Source organism: Schistocerca americana, chromosome 8 (genome assembly GCF_021461395.2).
Source record: "Schistocerca americana isolate TAMUIC-IGC-003095 chromosome 8, iqSchAmer2.1, whole genome shotgun sequence".
In the NCBI taxonomy this organism is placed as follows: domain Eukaryota; kingdom Metazoa; phylum Arthropoda; class Insecta; order Orthoptera; family Acrididae; genus Schistocerca; species Schistocerca americana.
The window spans coordinates 185,696,735-185,724,459 of record NC_060126.1 but is presented as its reverse complement, the minus strand read 5'-3'; the positions used below and the strand labels follow the sequence as shown (position 1 = coordinate 185,724,459).

The 27,725-nt window shown below is 38.3% G+C and overlaps 1 protein-coding gene across 1 annotated transcript; it reads right to left on the bottom strand.

Moving 5' to 3' along the window:
- Positions 1-1,354: 1,354 nt before the first annotated feature.
- On the bottom strand, positions 1,355-27,725 carry LOC124545081 (akirin). The gene is made up of 4 exons (XM_047123889.1): positions 27,224-27,725; positions 26,926-27,125; positions 6,890-7,052; positions 1,355-3,271 (listed from the first exon to the last, which is right to left on the bottom strand). Exons 1-4 carry the CDS (start codon positions 27,396-27,398, stop codon positions 3,261-3,263), a joined length of 549 nt encoding a protein of 182 aa, XP_046979845.1. The 5' UTR covers positions 27,399-27,725; the 3' UTR covers positions 1,355-3,260.

Genomic DNA, 27,725 nt, shown 5'->3' with positions numbered 1-27,725 from the left:
CGAAAGAAACTTGCTCTCTCATCCTCAAATAAAGAGTGCCAGTATTTGCTTCAATTAAATTTGGCAACATGTTACATGTGAGTTTTGGAAAGATAAGCCCGTTTCTTGGTTACATCACATCAGTGTTTGATGCCTTCCCCAACAAGAATATGAACTGAATCACAAATGAGGCTATTAGTGCAATGAGACTGTAAAACTTACTCTAAGAACAAGTATTTACCACCGATAATACAAACTTCTCAACAAAAGAAGTTGCATATCCCATCTATTTGTACTCTTACAATTTGTCACTTGACAATATTTTTACCACTTATAACTCTGCACTAAATCTTTAACTGTATCTTGCAGCCACAGACAAATGTATAGCAACAAAGTTGACTTTGATGTCAAACACACCCATCACCAGTTTAGTGTCCAGTTGACAAAAGCATTAAGAGGCAGGCACTATTAATCAAGACACACATAAAATAGCTTCAGAAACATATCAAACCATGCCACTTTTAGTTTAAGAAAAAATTCACAACTGATCAGTACTTTGACTTCTCCTACATATTCATGTCTCAAAAGCTATTCTAACACACTGACTGCCATAAGCTTAGTGATGGATGTTTCCCAGCCAGGTCAGGTACACAGTTTGAGGCTATGCTGTAGCAACTGGTGGCCACACATCGGTAAACATGTTAAAAGAACAACATTAATTAAGGGTGGTTAATTCTAATGTCATGACTCCAGTTTTACCCCCGTTCCACTATATCATTCAGCACATAGTTCTTGTACTGAGAAAGATAGTCTAACTATTGAGAACATGACTTTAAAATGCATTCCATTTGGTACAATATTTAACAAAACCTCTCAAACTGCATAGAATTAAACTGAAAGAAAATTGATGTCACCCACAGTTTTAAATATCCAAGTCGGTAGCAAAATGTTAAAAGCTTAACCAGAATGAATGAATGAACGAACGAATGAATGAATGTACTACCAAAAATTATGCACTATTTAAAAATTTTAGAACATTTAACCTAAACCTGTGACAGACTGCTGACCAATCCCATTCAAAGTGAGTGAGAGAGAGCCATACGGAGATATGATGTGGGCGAAGGTATGTACTGATAATTCTAATATGGGAGAATTCAATGTATGACCATTATAAGAAATGGTTTACTATGATCAGAGGGTTCAAAGATTTAAAGCTTAACATTCTTGCTAACACTGCTTGGATGAATCACTTGCATCAGCTTTTGCTGTCCTCACACACAACCTCAACAAGGCCCAAATTGAAAGAACAATGATTCAAAATATAATGTATGAGGTTTAAAACTAGACAGTTATAGATTAAAATGAAAAACAACTATGCCATTTCAGTGTCTTTATTTTACATTTGATACGCAGCAGTTCATTTCCACTTGCTTTCAGACCAAATGATTGTGCATTTTTGTTATTTTTATATGCACCACAATGAAAACAAAGTAACATAGAATAATTATACAAAACATATCTACATTTCCTATAGCAGTCGCAAAATTAACAATAATACAAACAACATTGATGCCACGAAAACTACAACTTTCACTAAAACAGGGCTTGCCTATAAATTACAAAAGCTTACAATTTACAAGACATCTCACAAATCAGGCAACTGTTATGAATACTTACAAATATGCACAAATACTTAATTTGTAGACAAGTAAAACCTACTCTGGAGGAACAGATGTAGGGACAGTAGTAATGTGGTTTCAAACCCACAACTTAAAACCAACAATATGTTATATATACTTATAAATTACACCAAATGTTGTGATATGGAATACACTCAAATACAGCCCACATTATATTGTTCAATATCAATGTCAACATCAGGGACTATACACAAAAGAAGATAATCACAATGGGCACACTTTTCTTTTGGACCTGTCAAGTCACAAGTACAGTGTATTATAAAACTTAAATCGTGATCTGATGTTAGTAATAACACAAACCAGTTGACATTTCCCAATTCAAACATAAAAAATACTGGATAAATTACATGAAATTCAGTTCTTTTGTAGTAAAAAGGATCACTTGTAATCATTTTTTATCTTCTTTTACACACAAACACCATAAATCTGGACAGATGTGAAGCTTAACAGATTTAACATCAGGAATAGAGCAACAAAAACAGTAGTTCACCTTATTCATGCATGGTATTCCACTTTTTTAAATTGTGCACAATGACAGAAGGTGTTTTCATGTTCACATCTCATTGTTCCTAAAGCACTATGTGCAAAAACAAACACACACACACACACACACACACACACACACACACACACACACACACACACACAGGTATACTTACCTTTCACTGGCTGCAGAATCAGTCACTGATTGACAATATTCCTATGTACGCCTAATATGTTACACTCAGCATTACAATCTACATTAACTAAATTATCAATTTAAGCACAATATCAATGAAACAGCATTTAGTGAATGAGGTGACAGTCACACTTTAATATTCTCAAAATGTTTGTTATACAATACAACAATAAACAAGGATTAACTAATTTTGAAGACAAATTTTCCACTTTACAGCTGTTCCACAGTACGATATGAAGTGCACAGTCCTACAGTTCGGTGTCATCAATTCCTCCTCTGCATGTCATGCCACTCCTTTCCACACTACACAGAAGTGCAATTATCCTTTCCGTAACAGAGCCTTCTGGGAATATAAGCTGATATATTAATATGTGCATGATGTGACAATGAATTTCTTCTACACATTCAAGCCAGTTCACTATTACTGCATCGACTTCATTTGTCACCAATCAGGTTTCCACAATTCTCAGCAAAGCGACTTTATCGCTAACATTCAGCATGCCTCCATAGAAATATCTTTACTTCTAGTACTTTAAGTGAACTTATTATTTTCAACTGCCTTTCACTTTAAGATCTCAGTTATACTGCAAAACAACTCTAAACAGTTGCTCATTACATGGCACAACTAGGGTTCAAGTTAACTGTGGCAACCGGGACATGTACAAAATATTTATTATTGACAATATGCAGTCAACATAAAGGGAAATGCCTAGCAACATACATAATTCCCCACTGCTATGCACAGATTTCCTTTCTACCAATTTCGTCTTCTTATGAAGTCTGTTCATTGCATTTTTACTCAGCAATTTATATAATTATTAGGCACAGCATTTAAGACTACAAGGAAAACGTGGTTCTGAAAGAATTTGAGCTGCTGCATCATTCATGGCAGCAACAGTTGTTTAAGACAAATCTGAAATCACAAAATAAATAGGTATATACTATGTTCTAATTTTATAATACTACATTACAAACAAACATGAAATGACATAGTTGAAAATAATTGAAAATAATTACTGCACATTTATAAAATATACAAAGTTAAATTTTAAGAAAGTACTTAATATTGAAAAACATGAATAACGTGATTGGAAAGTTTTCTACTATTTTGCACCTCTGTAGCTCTCTTGCAAAGGATGTTTTATTTACCTTCATAGTAATAACTTGCAGATCCTTAATATACGGAGGGTTTCAAAATGACTGTATGGGTTTTAATGCTTTAAAACATTTACTGAATTCAGCTTCTGATTATAAATAATACATCAAATGAAACAGCAACTCAAACAGATTTGTCTGTGTACCCGTGCTCAGAGTGAAGAGTATGGAACAACCAAGAATGACTGAAGAACGTGTTGAACAAGTGAGGGTCTTTCACGTGTAGCCTCAAGAAATTACTTCGGAAGTCTATTCGTGAATTAGCAGTTCCAGTGATGTGTGTGTGAAGACTTTTAAGGACATGCTTAAAACTACATCCATTTCATTTGCAGTTATTACAAGAGCTAAATCTGACAGACTATGGTTTACTTGCCATGTAATGGTACGGTAGCAACAAGACTCCCCTAAATTGAATGTTTTATCTGCCATATCCCAGTGGAAAGTTAATGGGCCATTGTTTTTCAGTGAAGCAGCTGTAACGGGTGTTTATATCTTGAGCGTTAGAACTATGGCTGTTTCCTCAATTGGAAGAAGCTGTACCGCATAACTTTATTGGCAGCAAGATGGTGCACTGCCTTACTGGCATAACTCTGTAAGCGACTGGGTAAACGACGACGTACCGGACCACTGAATTAGTCGCAAGGGGCCACATGACAGCTTGTTTTCCATGACCTCCACGTTTACACATGACCTCATGCCATGCAATTTTTAGCTTTGATGTACATGAAAGACAATGTGTATGTGCCTCCACTACCAGTGGATCTACCCTACTTTAGAAACAGCGTTGTTGCAACAATTACTCCAGACACACTGTTCCAGGTTTGGGAAGAACTCTTAATGACTGTGTGACAAATCGTGTTCACATTTTACACTTGTAAAAAACATAATTGTTATTCGCTGTTCATTTGTAATGTCATAAGCCAAATAAATACTTGTAAAAAAAGTGTTCGAGCTGCTCTTTCATTTGATGTATTATTTTATAGCTGTAAGTTGAACATAATAAATGCTACAAATCTTTAAAACCTGTATATTCATTCTGAAACACTCTATACTAGAAACCACCATAAAGCATCTAATTGGAAAATATTCCCAACAAGTCTCGTCTGTGTTTATATGCATGCAAACTATACAGGTTATACAGATTTTACAACTTTTTGGTCTCACCAACCTGCATATTTTTTGGTACAAAACTCGCATGGTCAGTTCTATTTGTTAGTAAAATATCAAACACACATTATATATACAAGACAATATTCATCCATCACGCACATTCTGAAGCTTCTCTGCAATGAACATATGCAAAGAAAAGTGCATAAAAACTGCTATGAATCAAAGTCAGTGCCTGACACTATGCATTATCACAATTTAAAGCAAATGTTTACAAACAGGTGACTAGCAGAAAATTCTGGTGTTCAGAATGAAATCTGATTTTTTAATAATGTGGCAAAGAGAAGAAATATTACAGAAAATAATAGAGAAACAGCCAGTTAAAAATATCAAATTACGAGATTGTCACGCACAAACAGCACAGCGTACTTCTGCATTTGGTCTGAATTCTTTCTGGCAACAAATGTGATTTTCAGATCTGGCAATTTGCTATCAATTTGGAGGATAGGTGGTGGAAAAAAGCTCCCACCCTCATACAGTGAGCCAATTCTTCTGATGTATATATGAGGGCAAAGGCACATGCTACATCTCCCACCCCCACCCCCTTAATTGATCATGGCTAGTGGAGTACTGAGGCACTCAAACAATAACTAAATTTGCTTCAGCTCTCTTCACTTCAATTTCCGTGGGAGCATTCTTTCCATTGCCAAACTATGATATTATACACTAGTCTATTTCCTACTTCTAAATTACAAAATAACAGTTGCAACCTAAATACTAACACCCAATAGCAATTTTAGCACAGAAAAAAAGTTATTGGCTCCACCAGTCAACCCTGTGTGAAAATATGGACCATAATTCTGACAGTCTGCCATTCTGACCATCTGAAACTACAGCTTTTAAATTTATTTGTACAATATTGATACGGAAACATCAGCCCAATGTGTTTTTAAATTCTGTCCAATAACACATTATTCTATATGGGAAATAGTAAGTAATAAGACTATGAAATATGTCAACCTCATGCACATATATGTTCAATATTATTTCGGTAATATTCTTGTACTGAAATTCTACAGCTATGTATATGCTTCAAAATCAAAGTGAAAAAGCCTAAGCAACTGAAGAATTATTAATGAGTTTAATTATTTTAGATCTACAGTTTAGTCATGTCCAAACATTTGGAAAAACAGTGCATTTGCCAAATGCATTTATCCGGCATTAGTGAACTGCAAGTGTTCTCTGGCAACAGTTACAGTTTAGAAACCATGCATTTTCACACAGTGAACAAATCATTCTGCGAGTGTCGAAACAGTAATTAACAAACTTTTCTCACTTCACTGTATAGTACTTTGCACTCCGGCATAATGTGGCTGCAGTGTGGCAGAGTGAATGCAACAACTGGTAAATGCAAAAATTTGAAAGCTGTAAGTTTCAGAAAGTTATAATTATGGCCCATATTTTTGCAGGATCGACTGCTGGGTCTGATATCTCACAAGAGTGCTTTTTTTTTCCTCCTTAAAATGTGAGATCAAGTTCGATATGTTTTCTTGTTAGTTGACCAACATCCACATTATGCACAATCTAATGACATCCGTATGTTATGAAATACCGCCTTAAATCTTCAAACCCAGCAAGATGCTGACATCCAATCGACTGTCAATATATGTATCTTTTCCACGTTACTGTCATGTGGTAAAATCTGTTCTATGTAACTTTTCAGCTGTAGATATTCTAATCCTATCACTGACAGTAAAAAAAATCTTCAAGGAAATGGTGACCACTAGTTTATCTAACATTTAATTATGTCCATTTTATATAACAGCAAGTGTTACAGCACTTGTTTTAATAACACTAAGATCATCTGGAAAATCTCTCCAAACACAACTACTCCTGAACTCTCGAAATGGAAAGAGATTCTCCAATATGTGCTAGCCCACAGGCATCTGCTTTGTTTTCACTTTAATGTGTTACTGCTCTGAAAATCATGTCAGCATATTTCAAAATTTCCCATTTTAGTAGCTGACGAGTATACTGTCTCAAATCAAACATAGATATTTTTCTGTGTTATTAAACACTTTGCACATCAGACATCTTTCAATTAAAAGTAACTGGTTCAAAGAACATCAACAAAAATTTCAGTTGCTATTTCCATTCTGTGGAGATAGAGACTTTCAATCATGAGATATTAAACATTAGATCATCATTGAAATTTTGTATAGTACAAGACTAACATTGAATTTAAGAAATCACAAATATCTACACTTACAACTTGGTACAGCAGCAGCCTCAAAACGTTTCTGAATCTGATCATAAGTAAATTTCACAAAGGCATCATACTGCTCTGATAGCTTTATGTTTAAAACACGATCGTACTCCTCACGAATTTGGCTCTCTCGCTCCTTCAGCATGCGTTCACAAATCAAACCAACCTGGAAAGTGTTGAAATATATAACGAGTATCACTGACATTGACAAAATTTGTACATTTTATTATAATTTTAATACAGTAATGCTAATTTTACACCAATAATCTATTCTTAGTGTTAGTAATACTCAAATTTTAACCAGCAATTGACAGACTGTCACTAGAAGAATTATGTGAATAAATTCCCAAAACAAAAAATAAGCCACATATAAAGCCTTTTATTGCTTATAAAACTGCTAGTGCACGTAATTTCAATGAATCTGCTTGCTCTTAAAGCACATGTGGACACAAATTTTGGGTTTAGATCACTAAGATGATTCTGTGTAACCCTGGGCCTGGTTAGTATTAAACAGTGATCTGGAAATTCAGGATACCAGAATTCTGAAGCAACAGCAACCATTTTATCTTACATTTACCTTATTTTGATTACTACTTCTATAACAGTGGCAGTCCTTCCAATACCACAAGGGTCTTGCTCTCCACATGAACAACAGCAATTTATAAAAGTGTAGGATTAACAATGACATGGTACTGTATTAAATATTTCATCAGCCCACTACAGTTCACTTTCTTCCTGTTTACCACTGTCAACTCATCAAAACGAATGCCATGCATATGCAGAATTAGGAATTATGTACATGTTTCATATGCAACTATCGGATTGGTGCACAATGATGAAAACTGATGAATTGGGCACTAATCGAAGTTGCAAGTATTCAAAACACAAAGTGCTAATCAAAATTTACTGAAATTTAACTAAGCATGTTAACAAAAGAGTTCGTCAGTCCACTTTGGCACTCCACTATCCATATTGACAAATGTTCCTAAAATTGTAGCAAGCAGCACTGATTGGAGGCATTACGTTTATCATCCATGACTGTAGTTTCATAGTTGTGTTTTCTGAGTGTACAGTTTAACTGTACCAGGCATGAATGAAATACCAAAACAAGGCTGAACTGCACAAAATGTCAAAGCAAACTTTTGATGACAATGCTAGTCCAACCAACTTTGGAACTAGAATTGAAAAAAGGACCAATAGGTTGATGATTACAGATAACTGAACTGTTATCATAAGATGGCGAACATGATTCTTAGACGACAAAGACCTCTACCACTGACAAACAAAGTTACTGTATGCATCAATGAGTCACACAAGGACTAATAGCATTAAGAGGCGGTTAGCAGCAAACAAAGGGTTACCTACAATTATTTGCTATTTATGCAATACACTTTGTATTAAACACATTTGCAATAGCTGCTGCAAAGAGAAATCTTCATTCTGGGACTAACACATTCCTCTGCCATACTGCATTACGCAGCTACAACATGAAGTCACTACATTTCCTCATAGTTTGTGACTTTGCTTTACATTTATTCATTACCTTTAGCTTCAAAACTTCTCATTTCTACATTACTGCACACAATACTGTTGTTTACTACTAAAGATCCCTAAACACTAACAGAGCCTAAATTTTACAAACTTATTGGATCAATGAGAGAAATTCAAAATTGTCTGTGTCAATGAACTTCAGGTACAGCTGTTGCAATTAACTCAAAATCTTAAACATCACGCATAATTTATTCAGCGCAGTCAACATACAATCAAACTGACCATGCTTTCAGCATTTCATATTCACATGTTTATCCCCAATATCTGAAGTTCTGTGTATTCATAATGTGCAATATGAAATAACAACTACAGAAAACAAAGACTGTGTTTATCTTCTGACAGAGGGCTCTAAGTCCAAAAGAACTACCATGCCATGTATTTTACTTATAAGTTACTCTTATTATTAAAGATAATCACGGTATGTATTTAAAAAGCTTACACTGCTTTCACAATTTTCTGTAAACTTGTAACTTTCTACACACATTTTCCATTATATTTTATGCACCATCAGCTTCAAAAATCAGAGTAATTTCAAAGTTATTTTTTCACTTGAAAATGCTATTAGAAACTAGACTATTAAAAATGAAAAGGGCATGATTTATTGTTGGAACCAAAAATCTGACATTCATTACTGGAAGTGACAGTGTGTAGAGGTGCGACAGATATAGAAGATGCTTCTCACTATTGCATCCTTTCACATAGCAACATAACTTTTGGTACCATTTATGTAGTGGCTTTTCCTAGTTTTTTCCTACCTTTTCTGGTGTCTTCATCCCAAAAATACATAGGGTTGGCACAGTTACTATTTTGCATCGATTTGGTATGGTTAATTTAAGGGGTGGCCTAATTCCCTTCCCATCATTTCTTGTCTCCCCCCCCCCCCAAGATGGAAAAAGAGGGAAACAGCCCAAAAACCACATCCAGGCTGACTGGCACACCAGCTATCATTAACCCACAGGACCTGCACACCCGGTCGAATCCCAGAAGTGGCCTACTGCTATCTGCATTTTTCAAGGTTTATGGTAATATTTATTCATAACATGTGCCAAAATAATTTAAGGCATGTTCTATAACATAGCTCTAAACTCTGCCCAGAGGACCTGACAGGCCCATCAGTACTGACTGACCACCATGTCATCCTCTGCCAGTACCGTCACTGGAAGTGGTATTGAGTGGCACACAGTCGGCACACCGCATTTCTATCCATTGCCAATTTTCATGACCTGGAGCCACTACTACTGACATTACTGACTTCATCCAAATATGTTATACGCGGGGTTTAGCCAAAAATAAAAGTGACAGATGTAGGAGCTCCAGACGGCCAAACATTTAGAAAAAATAGCATTTTTTGCATGGGTTAGGTGAGGCATTAGCCATTTATATTAGTGTACAGAGGAGTCCAGAAAAATGTAGACACTCTTTGACAGTTACTATTTTTGGAGCAAAATGACATATTGTTGCCAATTTTGTGTGGTAACATAGTCTATTGTTTTCTCAACAGATCTTCACATACGTTTTCCAACAGATGACAGTTCAGTAATGAATGAAGCAAGATTGTCATTTCAGCAATGAAAGGCCATACTGAAGTGGTACTGTAAGTACAAAAGCATGATCAAGGTACAACAGCAATGGCGTAATATATACGGAACTCAGCCAGCAACATGTGCAACAACTTATCATGTTCATGATAAATTTGCACCCAATGGTCCTGTTCAGGATGTTCAGGGGAGGTCTGGCCAAAGAAAGTCCAGCCCCCAGCACTGCTGTGTTGCAACATTTTACTAGGTCACTTCAAAAACCAGTGAAGCAGCATGCAGGTAAAAGTGGGGTAAGCTGATCAAGCATACGACGAATTCTGAAGGCTGCAAAGTGAAAGTATACATTCCAAGACCATTGCACGCTATGAACAAGGATGACCCGGATTGAAGGATGAAAAACTGTGAGTGGTTTGACAACATGCTTCCCGAGAATTATCAATTTGCATTTCTGGTCTGACGAGGTGTAATGCAAACTCAACACAACTGCAAACCGCCACAACTGCATGTACTGAACCCACATTACGATCAGACGTGATCCCCTATCACTCAAAACAGCTCCACAATTGGCACCATGCGGCTGAGGAAAAACCTCTGGCAGTATCGGGAATTGAACCCAGGTCACTCAAATGGCAGTCTGCCACACTGACCACTCACCTACAAAGATGAGCCATTAAAGAACATTTGTTTTCCAATTTTAATTTTTTAAGAGGAAAAGGGTGTATAAATGTGACATGAATGTAAACATTATGCTACACTATTGGTCAATCTGTTTGCAAATCTATATTTGGCATTCACTTTTGTTAGCTTTGCCAACTCTCAACAGAATTATAACTTTTCAATCTAATCCAGACCTCTGGCTACACTGCAAATAAGTGTCACCGCAGCCAAAATTTCAAAGGGGTTACAATATTACACTCTAGCCCATTTAAAAAAAAAATATAATACAGACTTTTTTATAGCTACAAATGTTACCACTAGAGGTTTTTTTATGAGAAATACCTAATGACTTTGGCACATTAAATCTCAAAGTTCACACACTTCACTTTAAGATAGTTGAAAAATTAAGAATCTCTACATGTTCTTTTTGCATATGTGCAGTTGTGTTAAGATAATAGCAGAAACTGGCTAAATCAGAATCACACTTAGCAACAACAACAAAGAATTCTGTAGAAAGAATTGCAAATTGCTGACAATGTAATAGATTTCAAACTGGTAGTAATATTAATAGGCAAGGCTAATTCCGAATAGCTCAACTGGTGAATCAAGGACAGACTAGTTTATGAAAACAAATAATTGACAGAACATTAACATAGTGATGCGAGTTACAGCCAAGACGTGAAACTGGAATTATTAGCACTTTAGGCAACGCATCCCCAATTTATTGCTATATACGTTCACAAAATGAACAGTAATTGCCACTTAATTCAAAGGTTTCCCCTCACATATTTTCTTTTTCTAGACACAAGGTGCTTCATTACTCAAGACTACCTTTTTTTTCCATCTTCACGAGAGCAACATAACACGACCTGTTCTATCCTCATAAATATATGTATGCTGTGTGTGGTGTATTCTGGTCTATTAATTTGCACTGTATTACCTTGACAAACCCTGCACCATTGTGAGATGATCCTTGGATGAATAAAGACAAAGATTTTTAGCTCAGTGTTTGCCTGACTAGACACCTACATATAGTTAGTGTATGTTAAAGTTTTAAGTGGGTAATTAATATTTCTAATGTGGTATTTTAAAGCTGTTTCAAAACCATAGCTGTACAAACTTTCATAACTGAATCTAAGGTCTATTCATATCGTAACAAAAAACAACATCCTTTAATATTTTTATTATACTGGCTTTTCGCTGTAGCCAATTACCTCTCAACTCCACACACACTGCAAAAAGGAAAGAGAGCGCTCAAAGACAATGTCACGCGAAGAAGAGAAGATGGAAAGGGGAGGAAATATAGTAACATACAAATGTGTTTCTCATATACAATGGTATATTTTGTGGCTTCTTGTGTCACTTCGGTTGAGCATCACTAGACTGTAAAGTGCCAAAGCTTGAACAATAATTCTGTAATTATTCTATTCCAAGCTCTTCTTAAATAACAACACTTTATTAATGAAAAATTGTGGAAAGAATCGATATGCAAAATAGGAAATATTTTTTAATTTGTTTCATAAGTATTGAAATTGGCACTTTCAATCCCGTTATACCTTTTGGAGTAACCAAACTCAATATTCAATGATACCAAATGTTACCTCACTGAATTCACCTGGCATCAGACTTCACTATTTCAGTAATGAATTGTATTTTGAGACTTCAACTATTGCAATTTACAGATACTGGTTTATGATATACAGAAGGTTCATTCAAGCAGCTGTCACTGGGCTCATACACATGCACAGAGCTCCAAATTTTGGTTATTCTGAGTGTGGCTGTTAGCTATTTGAGCAGCAACTCACAAGTAGCCAGAAGCTTGCCGGAAATTTTTTCTGTTGCTCTCAAACTGCAACATTTGCACGTGTGAGTACCTGTCTCAGTTTTAGTCAAGGTAATCTCTCTGTGTCCCATGTTTATTGTTCTGGAGTTTCGTTTCCGAAGCTGTTGCAGTAGTCATGTTTACACTTCATAACTCACTGTTTAATTGTAATGTATTGAAACAAACTTATATATAACAATAGAAAATCCAGGATAGAATGTAATAATATTATGAAAAGGATAATTGCTACTAACCGCACAGAGGAGATTCCGAGTCACAGAAAGGCACAACAAAAAGACTGAAAGAGAGAGCTTTCCGCCAACATTTGTCAGATATATATATAGACACACACACACACACACACACACACACACACACACAGTTGCTGGCTGCTGAAGCCACACTATGAGCAGCTGCACATGATGGGAGATGTGACCGTGTGCTGGCGTAAGGAGGAGGGATAGCAGGGTAGGGGTGGAGGACAGTAAAGTGGGAGCATACAGAGATGAGGTGCAGAGGGCGTAGGGCAGCCAGGAGCAGTCTGTTAGATGGAGGGCAGGGGAGTGGGGTTAACGGAAACGGAGAGAGGTAAAAAGACCAAGGGTGCATTGCTGGAATAGAGGACTGTGTAGTGCTATAATGGAAACAGGGAAGGGACTGGCGTATGAAGACAAAGACTAACGAAGGTTGAGGCCAGGGCTGGGGGTTACAGGAACGTAGGATATTTTGCAGAGAGTGTTCCCACATGTGCAATTCAGAAAAGCTGGTGTTGATGGGAAGGATCTGAATGGCATAGGCTGTGAAGCAGTCACTGAAATAAAAAAAAAAAAATTGTGTTGGGCTGCACACTCAGCAATGGCGTGGTCCAGCTGTTTATTGGCCACTGTTTGTCGGTGGCCATTCATGCAGACAAATAGCTTTTTAGTTGCCATGCCCATGTGGACTACAGCACAGTGGTTGTAGCTTAGCTTATAGATCACATGACTGGTTTCAAAGGTAGCCCTGCCTTATGATCAGACTGGAGTAGGTGATGGAGGGAGGATGTATGGGACAAGTCTTGCCTTATGTCTATTACAGGGATACGAGCCACAAGGAAAGGGGTTGGAAGCAGGACTTGTGTAGAGGTGGATGAGGATAGTGTGTGTTCGGTCGGCGGTGGAATACCACTGTGGGAGGGATGGGAAGAATAGTGGGTAGGACATTCATCCTTTCAGGGCAAGGTGAGATGTAGTCAAAAACCTGGCGAGGAATGTGAGTCAGTTGCTCCAGTCCTGGGTGGTACTAAGTCACAGGGGGAATACTCCTCTGTGTCTGGATGTTGGGACTTTGGGAGGTGATGGATGACTGGAGAGAAGGCATGGGAGATTTGTTTTTGTACAAGGTTGGGAGGGTAATTACAGTCTGTTAAAGCCTCAGTAAGACCCTCACTGTAGTTTGAGAGGGATCGCTTGTCACTACAGATGCAACTGCCAAAAGTAGCTACGCTGTAAGGAAGGGATTTCTTGGCACAGAATGGGTGGCAGCTGTTGAAGTGGACGTATTGCTGGTGGTTTGTAGGTTTGATATGGAGGGAGGTACTGATGTAGCCATCTTTGAGGTGGAGGTCAACATCAAGGAAGGTGGCTTGTTGGATTGAGTAGGACCAGGTGAAGTGAATGGGGAAGAAGGTGTTGAGGCTCTGGAGGAATATGTATATAGGGTGTCCTCACCCTCAATCCCAATCATGAATATGTCACCAGTGAATCTGAATCAGGTGAGAGGTTTGGGATTCTGGGTGTTTAGGAAGGATTCCTCCAAATGATCCATGAATAGGGTGGCATTGGACGATGCCATGGGAGTGTCCTACAGCTGTACCCCGAATTTGTTTGTAGGTAATGCCATCAAAGGAGAATTAATTGTGGATGAGGATATAGTTGGTCATGGCAATTAGGATGGATCAAGACCATTATTCATCTAATACCTTCAGAATGGTTACTCTTCCTGCGTAACTCTCGCATGTTATTTCCTGTACTTTTCTGTGCCACATGAACACGTATATCATCCCATCAACCCTCCACTAGCCCCCACTTCTCCTCCTTGCTATTCCAGTTTACACATACTGACTTCACCTACCTAGTCTCATCTGCTGCCCCTTCTTCCCACTTATCCACCAACAACCCTTGTTGCAATCTTTCTATTTATTTTTTTTTCTTTGATCTCATTATAACTTCACACCAATTTCAGTTGGTTTTCACCTTTGACTATCATTCTCCTCCCTTAGATTTCATCTTATTTCTCCCTACTCCATCTGTTTCATTCTTTCCATGATTTTTCCCACATGTTTGGATGTATTTTGCAAATTTTTCTGTGCATTTCTACATTATTTACATTACTTTTGTGTGTTTTGATCCTCCACCATGGATCCTTGTTCCTTCCATCTGCTTCAATACAGAAAAGTTTCCTTATCCTTAGCCACAACCATTCCCACATACTGTGCCTGCATTGTTGCTTGGCCATGGAATTTCCCCAAATGGTCTTACTATCAGATTACCCATCTCCAATTGTCACCCTTCCTCCCAGAATGATCATCTTTTCAGGTCCCACCAGTCATTAACCCATTGTCACCCTTCCTCCCAGAATGATCATTTTTTCAGGTCCCACCAGTCATTAACCCTCACCAACACAGTCCTACAAAACCATATCAATCACTCTTCATCTGTAAAATTCTCCTGCTATGCAACCTCAAATTCCTGGATCCCATATCACACACTGAACCTTGCCCTCCGAAACTAGAGCAACATGCACAATGCCACCTCAAAAACCCTCAATCCTGTTCATTCCTACTTCCACCTCCGACTACTACTACTACTACTACTACTACTACTACTACCTCCACAACAATCTCCAAACCTCCCCCCCCCCCCCCCCCAACAAACCCTGCCTTGCAGACTACTACATTCACGTCACCCTGAAAAACTTCCTCCCACTACCATTCAGAATCCAGAATGTACACAGCCCTGAAACAGTCATAAACCGTTCCTCCAGAAGCCTTAGCCCTGCAGAACTATCTGCCCTTTCCGAAGGCCTCAACTTTTGCCACACTCCCATATTCAATCATGCAGGATTTGTTAAAGACTTTCTCCTGGTCCCTACAGTGTAAACACACTTTTGCCACCAACCCTACCACTCAGACTCGACCAAAGTTCAATGTTGAACCCTGCCCCTGACTCACTTCACTCTTTCATCCAACCGTGATCCACCCCCATTGCCCCAAATCACCCCATGCTTAACCTCAAACATTGCCTCACCATCAATCCCCAAATTCCTCAGCATGCAAACTAACCTCACATTTGCAGAAAGAATCACAATCCATCACCTAAAAACTGATCCCAACCTTACAATCTTACCTCCACCACTGTTTTGAACTACAAGGACTACCTGGCTGCTCATGTCGGGTGCGGGGTCACACATTGGTGTGATTCATGTTGATTCTCTCAGTAGGTGGGATTATACTAGGCATGGCCTTCACCTCAACAGGAAGGGGAAGGGTAAATTGGCTGGGGAAATAGCAGGAAAGTTAAAGGGGGGCGGCACTGTCATGAGTGGTAAAATACCAGTGGTTATAGGATTCAGAAAAGACCCTTTTTTAGGGTAGGGAGGACAGAAAGAAAGCAAATTTTAAGAGAGATTAGAACTGAGACAAACCTCCAGTTTGAGAAAGAAATCAAAAAACATAATTCCAGCTTATTACATCAGCATAAACAGCCATTGGTTAAGAATTTTCAACTGTCAGCAGATATTTTAACTCCACCCAATTTTAACTCAGTCAATGTGAAATGTCAGCTATCTTTATTGCATGAAAATATTCTAGGACTGAGAAATAAAATTAATGAATTAACTATCTGCATAGATGAATTAGAGTCTTCAAACCCAGCTGACATAATCTGCCTCTCTGAACATCATGTGACCACTGGTATAGAACTTTTAAGTGTTACAGGGTTTAGGTTAGCAGCTCACTTTTGTAGATCAGAAATGGAGAAAGGAGGAGTTGCCACATTCATCAGGAACTGTCAAATTTAAGAACATAGACATTCATAAATTTTGCCTATAACAGCATGTGGAAGCATGTGCAACAGAATTAGAATTTCACAAAAAATCCTTCATAATATTAAGTGTATATCGAGCACCTGCAGGTAACTTTAATCTGTTTGTAAACCCACCTTGAAGCTGTACTGGCCCATTTAACAACCAAAAACAAAGAAATAGTGGTTGCTGGTGATTTCAATGTAGATTTCCTCAAAGACTCTCCCAATAAGAACTTATTTGAGTTAGTAACACTATCATTCGACTTAATTCCCACTGTAAAGTTCCCCACTAGGATAGCCACTTGCTCACAAACAGCCATTAATAATATCTTTATAGAAAAGTCCAATGAACAAAATTATATTACAAAACCAATAGTCAATGGCCTCTCAGACCATGACATGCAGTTCCTTCTGTTAAATGTTAATACCGAACAGGATATAAAATCTGTGAAATCTGAGCTCAAGAAGGTAATCAGTAAGCCAAAAATTGATTGTTTTAGGACACTTCTCAGAGACATTCACTGGACTGATATTTACAGTGCCCATGGCATGAATGAAAAATATAACACTTTTGCTAATAAAGTGCTTACCTTATTCTAACACTGCTTTCCCCCAAAACTTACCAAGGTTAGAGCAAAGTCTACAAAGAAGCCATGGATTACTCGAGGAATAGGGGCATCTTGTAAAACAAAAAGAAAACTGTATCTGTCAATCCGAAACATTTCCAATGTTGATGCTATAGCACATTATAAGAAATACTGCAAAATATTAAAGACTGTAACACGGATGTCAAAGCAAATATATTACAAGGAAAAGATAGTCATATCAGATAACAAAATAAAGACAATATGGGATATAGTGAAGGAGGAGACCGGTAGAACCAGACATGAAGAGGAACAAATAGCATTAAGAGTAAATGATACATTGGTGACAGATGTGTATAGTGTTGCAGAACTTTTTAACAAACATTTTATAACCGTTACCGAAAAGAGGTTGTCAGGTTCGGTAGATGCTGCTATGGATTACCTTAGACCAGACATTTCAAGTAACTTCCATAATATGAATTTGACCCTCACTACGCCAACAGAAATAATGTCCATCATAAAATCTTTAAAATCAAAAACATCTAGTGGGTATGATGAAATATCAACAAAGTTAATTAAAGAATGTGATTCTGAGCTAAGTAACATATTAAGCTATCTGTGTAACCAATCGTTTATCAGTGGAATATTTCCTGAGTGGCTGAAATATGCTGAAGTTAAGCCACTGTTTAAGAAGGGAGATAAAGAAATAGCATCAAATTTCCGTCCAATTTCCCTGTTGCCAGCATTCTCAAAAATTTTAGAAAAAGTAATGTACAGTCGTCTTTATAACCATCTTATCTCAAATAACATACTGTCAAAGTCACAGTTTGGATTTCTAAAAGGTTCTGATATTGAGAAGGCTATCTACACTTACTGTGAAAATGTGCTTAATTCATTAGACAAAACATTGCAGGCAACTGGTATATTTTGTGATCTGTCAAAGGCATTTGACTGTGTAAATCACAATATCCTTTTAAGTAAACTAGAATATTATAGTGTGACGGGAAATGCTGCAAAATGGTTCAAATCTTATATCTCTGGCAGGAAACAAAGGGTGTTATTAGGAAAGAGACATGTATCAAGCTATCAGGCATCATCCAAGTGGGAACTAATTACATGTGGGGTCCCGCAAGGTTCCATTTTGGGGCCGTTACCTTTTCTTGTGTATATCAATGACCTTTCATCAGTAACATTACCAGATGCCAAGTTTGTTTTGTTTGCCAATGATACAAACATTGCAATAAATAGCAAATCAAGTGTAGTCTTAGAAAGATCAGCCAATAAAATATTTGTGGACATTAATCACTGGTTCCTAGCCAATTCTTTGTCACTAAACTTTGAAAAAACACACTACATGCAGTTCAGAACCTGTAAGGGGTGTCCCAAGAGTATATGTCTAACATATGATGACAAGAAGATAGAAGAAGTGGACAGTGTTAAATTCTTGGGATTACAGCTTGATAATAAACTGAACTGGGAGGAGCACACCACAGAACTGCTGAAGCGTCTTAACAAATCTCTGTTTGCAATGCGAATTTTGTCAGACATAGGGGATATAAAAATGAAAAAGCTGGCATACTGTGCTTACTTTCATTCCATAATGTCATATGGGATTATTTTTTGGGGTAATTCATCAAGCCAAGCTAAAGTTTTCCGGGCACAAAAACGTGCAGTACGAGTTATATGTGGTGTGAACTCAAGAACATCCTGCAGAAGCCTGTTTAGGGAACTAGGGATACTAACTACTGCTTCCCAATATATTTATTCGTTAATGAAATTTGTCATTAAAAATATATCACTTTTTCAAACCAACAGCTCAATTCATGGTATCAATACTAGAAATAAGAATAATCTTCACAAGGATTTAAAGTCACTTACTTCTGTACAAAAAGGTGTGCATTATTCATGAACACACATTTTCAATAACTTGCCAGAAGCCATAAAAAGCTTAACAACCAATGAAATTCAGTTTAAGAGAAGCCTAAAGGATTTATTGGTGGTCAACTCCTCCTATTCCATTGATGAATTTCTTAGTAAAACCAACTGATTTGTATATAAGTACAACATAACTTCTGCACAATTTCAGTGCAGTAATGTGTTCATTGAAAATTTGTGTGTGTGTGTAAGTATAATCTAACTTCTGCACCATTTCAGTGCAAAAATGTGTTCATTGTAAATAAGTATTACAGTAGTTGTATTACATGTTTATTACCATATAAATAAATAAAAAACTTTTATTTTAAATTCAGTGCATTAGTATTTGTAAAATGACTCTTAGTGTTCATTAAAAAATGTCGATCATTCCACTTGGGACCTGTGGAATGCTACATTAGCTTACTTGTTTTAGTTGTAAATATTTGTCGTGTTTTGTTGTTTTTCTGACATGTTCCACATCCTGGAGGACCTCCTCACTACGGATCAATTGGAATGAAAGTAAATCTAAATCTAATCTAATAATCTAATCTAAAACCTGGTGGAAAGACTACATCAGCTGTCAGATTCATCCTCCTACAAACCCTGCCACGATGACAAATCCAGAAATGCAGCAGGATCTCCGATCTCCAATCTCCCCTCAAATCCTTAGACCCATCCCAGGACCACTTCTCTCTCTCTCTCTCTCTCTCTCTCTCTCTCTCTCTCTCTACCCGCTCCCTCCCTCCTACCTTCTACATGCTTCCTAAAGTCGATAAATCCAACCACCCTGGAAGCCCCATTGTGGCCGGTAACTGTGGCCCCACTGAGAGAATCTCTGCTCTCATGGATCACCACCATCAGCCTATTACGCAACCTACGTTGCTATATAATACCAACCATTTCTACTACCAACTCTCCACAGTTCCTGTTCCTTTACCACACGGTGCCCTGATTGTGATTATTGATGTCACCTCCGTTCATACTAACATCTTAATGCCCATGGGCTTACAATTATTGAACCTACCTTTCCCAACGCCCAATGAGTTCCAAACCTACAACCTCCTTCCTAATCGCCATGACCAACTATATCCTCATCCACAATTACTTCTCCTTTGAAGGGATTACCAACAAACAAAATCAGAGTACAGCATAGGACACTCACATGGCACTGTCCAATGTCGCCCCATTCATGGGTTATCTAGAGGAATCCTTCCTAAACATTCAGAATCCCAAATCCCTCACCTGGTTCGGATTCACAGATGACATCTTCATAATCAAGACTAAGGACATCCTATATACCCATTCCTCCAGAATCTCAACACCTTCTCCCCATTCACTTCACATGGTCCTACTCAATCCAACAAGCCACCTTCCTTGATGTTGGCCTCCACCTCAAAGATGGCTACATTAGTACCTCCCTACAAATCAAACCTACCAAACACCAGCAGTATCTCCGTTTCAAAAGCTGCCACCCATTGCATACCTAGAAATACCTTCCATACGGCCTAGCTACTTGTGGTCACTGCATCTGTAGTGACAAGCAATCCCTCTAGAAATACAGGGGAGGCCTTTGCAGACTTATCTCCCATGCCTTCCTTTCACTCTCTCCAGCCACCCAACACCTCCCAAAGTCCCACTATCCAGACACAGAGGAGCATTCCCCTTGTGAGTCAGTACCACCCAGGACTGGAGCAACAATCTCATTCTCAACCAGGGGTTCTGACTACCTCTTTCCAGGCCCTGAAACAATGTCCTATCACTATCCTTCCCATGCTTAACCCCCCCCCCCCCCCCCACAACCAGTGATATTCCGCCACCCACCAACCCTACACAATATCCTTGTCCATCTCTTCATAACTCCTGCTTCCAACCCCTTGCCTCATGGCTCATATCCCTGTAATAGACAGAGGCAATATCTGCCCCATACATCCTCTCTCCACTACCTATTCCAGCCCAGTCACAAGCATCACCCATCCCATCAAAGGCAGGGCTACCTGTGAAACAAGACATGTTATCTACGTGCTGTCTGTCAACATGAATGGCCACAGGCAAACTGTTGCCAGAAACAGCTGGACCACACTTTGCTGAGCATGCCACCCCACACAATGTTCTTCATTTCAATGACTGTTTCACAGACTGTGCCGTCTGCACCCTTACCAAAACGAGCTCTTCTGAACCACACTGATGGGAACTCTGCTTGCAATACATCCTACATTCCCACAACCCTCCTAGCCTCAACTTTTGTTAGTCTTTGTCCTTGCACTCTAGTCCCTTCCCTGTTCCTAATCCAGCAATACATAGTCTTCTATCTGAACAACGAACTCTCAGCCTTTTTTCTGTTAACCTACCTAACCCCCCCTGACCTCCATCTAACCTCCCGACTGCACCTAGCTGCCGTACCCTTTCCTCCATCTCGCCCCTGTATGCTCCCACACCCACCACTCCTACCCTGTTATCCTTCCCCCTCCCTGCCCCAGCCCCCTCCTCAACCCCCACCAAGCAGCTGCATCTCCCATTATGCAGCTGATCACAGTGTGGCCTCAGCAGCCAGAGACTAGGGTCATGTGCGAGTGTGAGTTGCATTTGCGTGAGTATATCCTATCTCCAACAAAGGCCTTGTTGGCCAAAAGCTCTTTTTCTGACTGTCTTTTGAGCCTATCTGCAACTCAGCATCTCCACTATGTGGTGAGTAGCAACTATCCTTTTCATGATATTGTTAAACTATGTATAATTTATTCTGTGTGTATGTATATCTTGATTTATTTGTATGTGTGTTTTGATTTATTGTCATTGTATTACTATGACTAATCCCATATCCCTGGACAATTAGCTGTTACGCAAGAACTTGAGGCTTGTAAATTCTGATAGTTCGACTCACGTGAAACCTTGTAATTCAGTAAGTACCATCGAAACAAAGCAAATGCTTTCACAAATAATATTTCTTGAAATAAAACAAATGTTTTATCAAATAACTACCACATCTCAACTACATTCCTCTAATTTGATGCCCATAATAAGTAATGAATTCTAACAATTGTGTAATAGTTCATTCCCAGCAGAAATCCATTGTAATCTGCACTCATATTCTTACTGGTTTCTCTCAAGTAGGCCTATCTGAAGATGCACTGGTGACTTTTCTACATTGGTACCAAGGTTCTGTGATCAGTTTAGGTTTATCTGTATGTATCTGAATAGTCACACACAAGGAAGATAACAATAACAGTTGAAAAATGTGTTCTAGCTTAGATGGTGTTAATTTGACCCAACAGTTGCAGCAGGCTGGGCTTGGCAGCATTGTGAACTTACCTCAACTAATAACATAACAAAAAATTTGTATGTGCCTCTATGGCAACACCACACTGTTGTCACAGTTCTATACACAGCCACTGTTTTCACTTGCAGCCGCTTGTGCTTCGGAGATGACAGCTGTCAACAGTGCTGCGAGCTGTCGAGGATCATCTTATGTTGTCCCTACTATAGTGCTCCATGAAGTGTGAACTTCCAGTTTGTGATGGATCATGACAAGATTATTCAACAACTTTTAAGGCTACTGTGCTCCATACCAGTACAATTAGTAGGCAGTATTTTCCACGAGATTTATACATTGACGGAAATTTGGATTATTAGGTAACTCAGTAATTAATTAACATTCACAACAATGAAATACCACAGCATGGAAACATTAATGTCAGATTCACACATCTTGTATGATGGAGGTACAGAAGTTTTCTGCTTCAACATGTAATATATAAGCTACTGCTGTCTCATGTTTAACCTTTGAGCAGTGTTCTGAAGTAGTTGTACAAGTAGCAGCACAAAGCTGCTAAAATGAATACTGCTTTAAATACAACATCCAACATTAGGCCCTGCAAAATAAAAAAAACACACACACACACACACACACACACACACAGTCCAATAAGTCAACTGTATAGTAGGGTTCCATTTTTGAACTACCTGAAGTAGGTACCTCATGCTAAGAGATACTTTCTTAAACTGCATTCCTGATCTGGATAGTATAATGTAAATGCTCAAATGCAGTAACTCCATATGCCTGCTCTTAAGAAAATGCCACAGAACTACACACAGTGTCATGTGTTGTTCAAGTACATGCATAATTCCAAGCAGAAGTGCGATGAGGAGCATTTGAGCAAAGCAAACACTGAGCATGGGGGGTCCTGTGTCACTGTTCCTGTATACCCGCAGTAACACCCATTTTCTGGTGCTTGACAATACCGAGGATGGGCAAAATGGTATGAACATCTGACATACGCACAATATTTGTCTATTAATAAGGAGATGGACCATCAATGGCTTTGAAATAGTTGCAATAGAGAATAGATTCTTAGAGTATGTGTGAATAGTTCTGAACAGCGTGTCCTCCCATTCTTGTACCAAAACATCCACCATTTTCTTCAACAATTTTAGAAATCGACATCTGCTCCTCCCTCTCTGCTCTCAAACTCCCCATAATGGTTCAATGATGTTAAGGTCTGGCAATTGTGTTGGCCAGGGAAGATATTATCAAATATTCTGCTGCTCCACAGACCACACCTGGGCCTTTTCGGCTGTGTATCTGGGGACATCATCATCTCTGAATATGGCAATGTTTGGCAGTAATATGCTAGTCACAATAAGCACTTCGTTGTCGAGATGTCAAAATATTCATTCATAGTAATCCGGCCAGCGAGGGTAACGAACAGAACAAGATACGTACCACAGTATAGTCACCCAAATCATAACAGGATATCCCCTTACTTGACTGCAGGAAGAAGGCACGCTAGACTGTAGGCTTCCTTTGAAGTTTTCCACACAAAGCCAGCTCTTTGTAGAAAACAACGATTCATTGGCCATATGACGTCCTTCCAGTCTTAACTGTTCAGATTTGACGGTTATGGCATCACTTCTTTGGCAACTTTGAGTTTGTTTCCATTATTAATGGTTTCACAATTGCAGCCCTTTCAGTAACATTAATCCTGTGAAACCCTGCTGTCCTGTTTTTGTCGACATAGTATTACTCAAGTGGGTGTTGAGTTCTGCAGTCACTTTTGCTGTGGTAGTTTTATGCTGTGTGGCCACAATATTTTTTAATGCTCACCGGTCTCTGTCAGTTAACTTCAGCTTTCCACCTACTATTACTCTTCACCAATGACATTTTACCATGTTCTGTATATTGTGTCATTATTGTGGAGTCTTTTGCTTGTGAAATGCTAAAGAGTCTAACTGTTTTCACTACAGATGCTCCCACTAATCGTGCACCAATGAGTCGCCTGTTTTTAATGTAATATCACATTTCACCAACTGTTTACTTAAACTGCTGCAGAACAACACATAAGAAACACTGAAAGATAACTTCCAAGACTTTCCAAATCAGCTGTTCTCTGCGAGCTGCATCACATTATTTACATATATGCACTGGTGCAAACTTGTGAGCAGATGTACTATATAGCACAGTGTTTGTATTTTGTTCATCCCCTGTACCTCTGGCAGCTACTTGAACAAACCTATAATTACAGAGAAAAATGATGTTTATTACTCTACATTAAAATTATCTTAAGCTCAAGAGGGTGCGCACAATGCTCCAATTAAAAGTTTTGGTCACTTACCATACGCTATAAGATGTCAGGCAGCAAAGCAAAATTTGAAAACAAACTGAAAAAGTTTCTCCTAGACAATGTCTATCCTGTACGATTTCTATTACTGTCATGTGTAAAAGTTGGTGGGTGCAAATTACTCACACACATCTGAATAGTTAAAAAAATTGTGTGTGTGTTCGGCAAACAGCCACATTTACAAGCTTGTGACACAAATGTAAAACGATTCATTCCAAATCATCACAATTTATGGTGCAAATGATCCATAGAACAAGAAACTAACACACCACCGCAGGAAAATAAGACCTCCCCAACAAAGAGGCCTAGTGAGAATACCTGCCTTAATGATGGAATCGCGTGTTTTCTTCCACGTGATTTTTTGTAAGCAGTTCTTAACAATAATATTGTAACTTTCAGCTATTGTTCACATTTGATGTTGTATTACTAATAATGGCCAAAAGGAAGTATAACAACAATAAAAAATACCTGTAAGTAATGAAAAAGTATTGTGACTGACAGGAGAAACATTGAAGTGGATAATGCCTAAAGGTAGATTTTCGAAAGTGAGATGTCAGTATTGTCACAGAGAGCAATTAACTATCACATGTTAACATGACTGAAGTATGAAAGGGAAAAATGAGCACAATTAGAAAAGAATTCACTTCAACATACTGATTCAATCATTAAAAGCAATCTCTTAGTTACTCTCAGCTACAGCAAATCTGCACCCAATTTTGTTTGCGTTGCTTAATTCATATATATTGCAGTACTGCAAAGGATTTAATATTTCAATAACTCCCATTCTGTCTTTTCAGTCTTGAGAGGTCTTCATGTAGGGTAATACCACAATGTTTCTTAATATGCCGAATCATCTAGCCGACTTTCCTCTACACACTTAGCTGTAGCCTCAGGACCTGTCACCACAATCGCAGCATATATAGCAAGATCATATGTAAGAACATACCATACCCCGACCAACCACATTTTTCACTTTAAGATTGATACGAACACCAACTGAAATTAAGACAAACCCACACATTGTACAAAAATTTACACACAAAAAAACAATTAAAATTTGGGCATTTTGTAGATTAAACAATTTCAATTAACATGGCACATGACAATGCGGTTACATATGTGATAAGACCTAGTACTAGCCTCATAAACGGAATGGTCTTAGTACTGCTCTAGAAAGCAAAAAATTATATTACTGTGTGTCAAAATATTAAGTAGGCCTAGTTAGAATGAGATTTTCACTCTGCAGCGAAATGTGCACTGAAACTTCCTGTCGAGAGTTGAACTCGTGACCTTTGCCTTTCGCGGGCAAGCGCTTTACCAACTGAGCTACCAACAGCTGAAATTCATAAAACCAAATCCATTTTAAGGCTGAAGATGGGGAACGGGCAAACCAAAGAGGCAATAATGATTGACATAGCACTGTTTGTATGAAATTCATTCATCAAATAGGTACAAAGAGTACTTACTTGATATAGTTTTCAGGATTCCACAACATAGGCCTAGAGCAAATAGAGAGTGTAACATGTTCGACTGTCAGTTACATTATCAGGCAAATCAAGGGTTTGGCACACACCAGCAACAAAATACACCTACCAACAGTAGAAGCATGTAAGGCCTATACCAACTTTTCTGGATTAGAAAAGGCTATAAGCTCTCTCATATGACATCGTTGTTTCCTGTCATGTTGAACTTCATAAGAGATCTCTGATGACTAACACTAGACTCTTAAAGAAACGGTGTGGACCAAACACCAACTTATTAATACGAGTTATCAAAATATTGGTAGGATTGTTGACGCACTACATTCAGTGATCAATAATTTGACATAGGAGACATGCCTGTATTTTGATATATGCTTTATTTTGAACGTGAAAATAAAGGGCGCATTTTCTTTGCTGATCAGATGTATTTCTATGTCGGACTGACTTCCATTAAAACCTTTTGAGTGTTGTAAAGTAGACAAAAAGATACAATAGAATAGCAAACACGGTTTCTACATCTACTGGAAAACGAGGAGAAAAATTTGCAAAAGATCAGTAACTTTACCTGAATTAATACTCACAAACTAAACAAATCAGTGCCCTTCCCCTCCCAACAACAAGAGTTCAGAAGATGTCTTGCAATATTTTGTTCCAAAACTCTAATACCAAAAGTATCTGTTCAATTCTTCTGTATATGTTCAGCAAGCCTAACACATTGTGGAATGTGTGAACTCTATTTCGAAAAAAACTTTGGGTAAATATGCACATACACAATAGTCATGTGACAGAAGTAATGGTACGAACAAATTCACAAACCTCTCTAAACGTAAATAAAGGTTTCTCCCGGCTGCTGGAATATGTCGTTGCAAATGATGCGGTAGACGGTGAACCTGGGGACTCCATCGCTCCATCTGATGATGATTCCTGATTTGAGCATTCATGACCCGGATAGAAGCCAAGCTGTTTTCGCCGATGAAGCCGCCGAATTTCCTCACGAATGCTTGCAGCCATTTTCTCTAATATACGAGAAAATTTTCATAAGACGTCTACATCTACAATTAATGATCTCTCTAATAACCCTCAATTATTATACCAAGGCCAAGGCCGTCCTTACCCGGAGTGAGTTTTGGGCAAACCTCCCCAAAAGGAGACGGATGAAGTTCAGGCTGGTTAGATGTTGATGAATTAGGTGATACACACATTGGAGCACAACGTCTACGTTTTGATGGTCTTCCGTGGTTGTGGACTGGATCGAAATCCAGCGTTCTCTTCAAAGTTGCGCAGGCCATCTTTACTCTTGGGAACTTCTACCACTTAATGCACGTCACGCCCTTCAGCACTCCAATAACAATGATATTCCTTACGTCAACAGCAAACGTTGCAGATAAAAATATCAAAGTTAGTCAGACTTATTTTTCGAAAGTCCAGCCGTTATTCGTTGCTTCCTCCCCAGGAACACGATACTCGACCTTAAATCAATATGGCGAACATTTAAATCGCTTTTGTATACAACTCCCAAGATTCTCGCCCTACCGTTTTACAGAATAATGCACTAAGACTGCTGCGTTCTTTGAATTTTCGATACGCTGAAAATTCTTTCTTCGAAGCACAACACC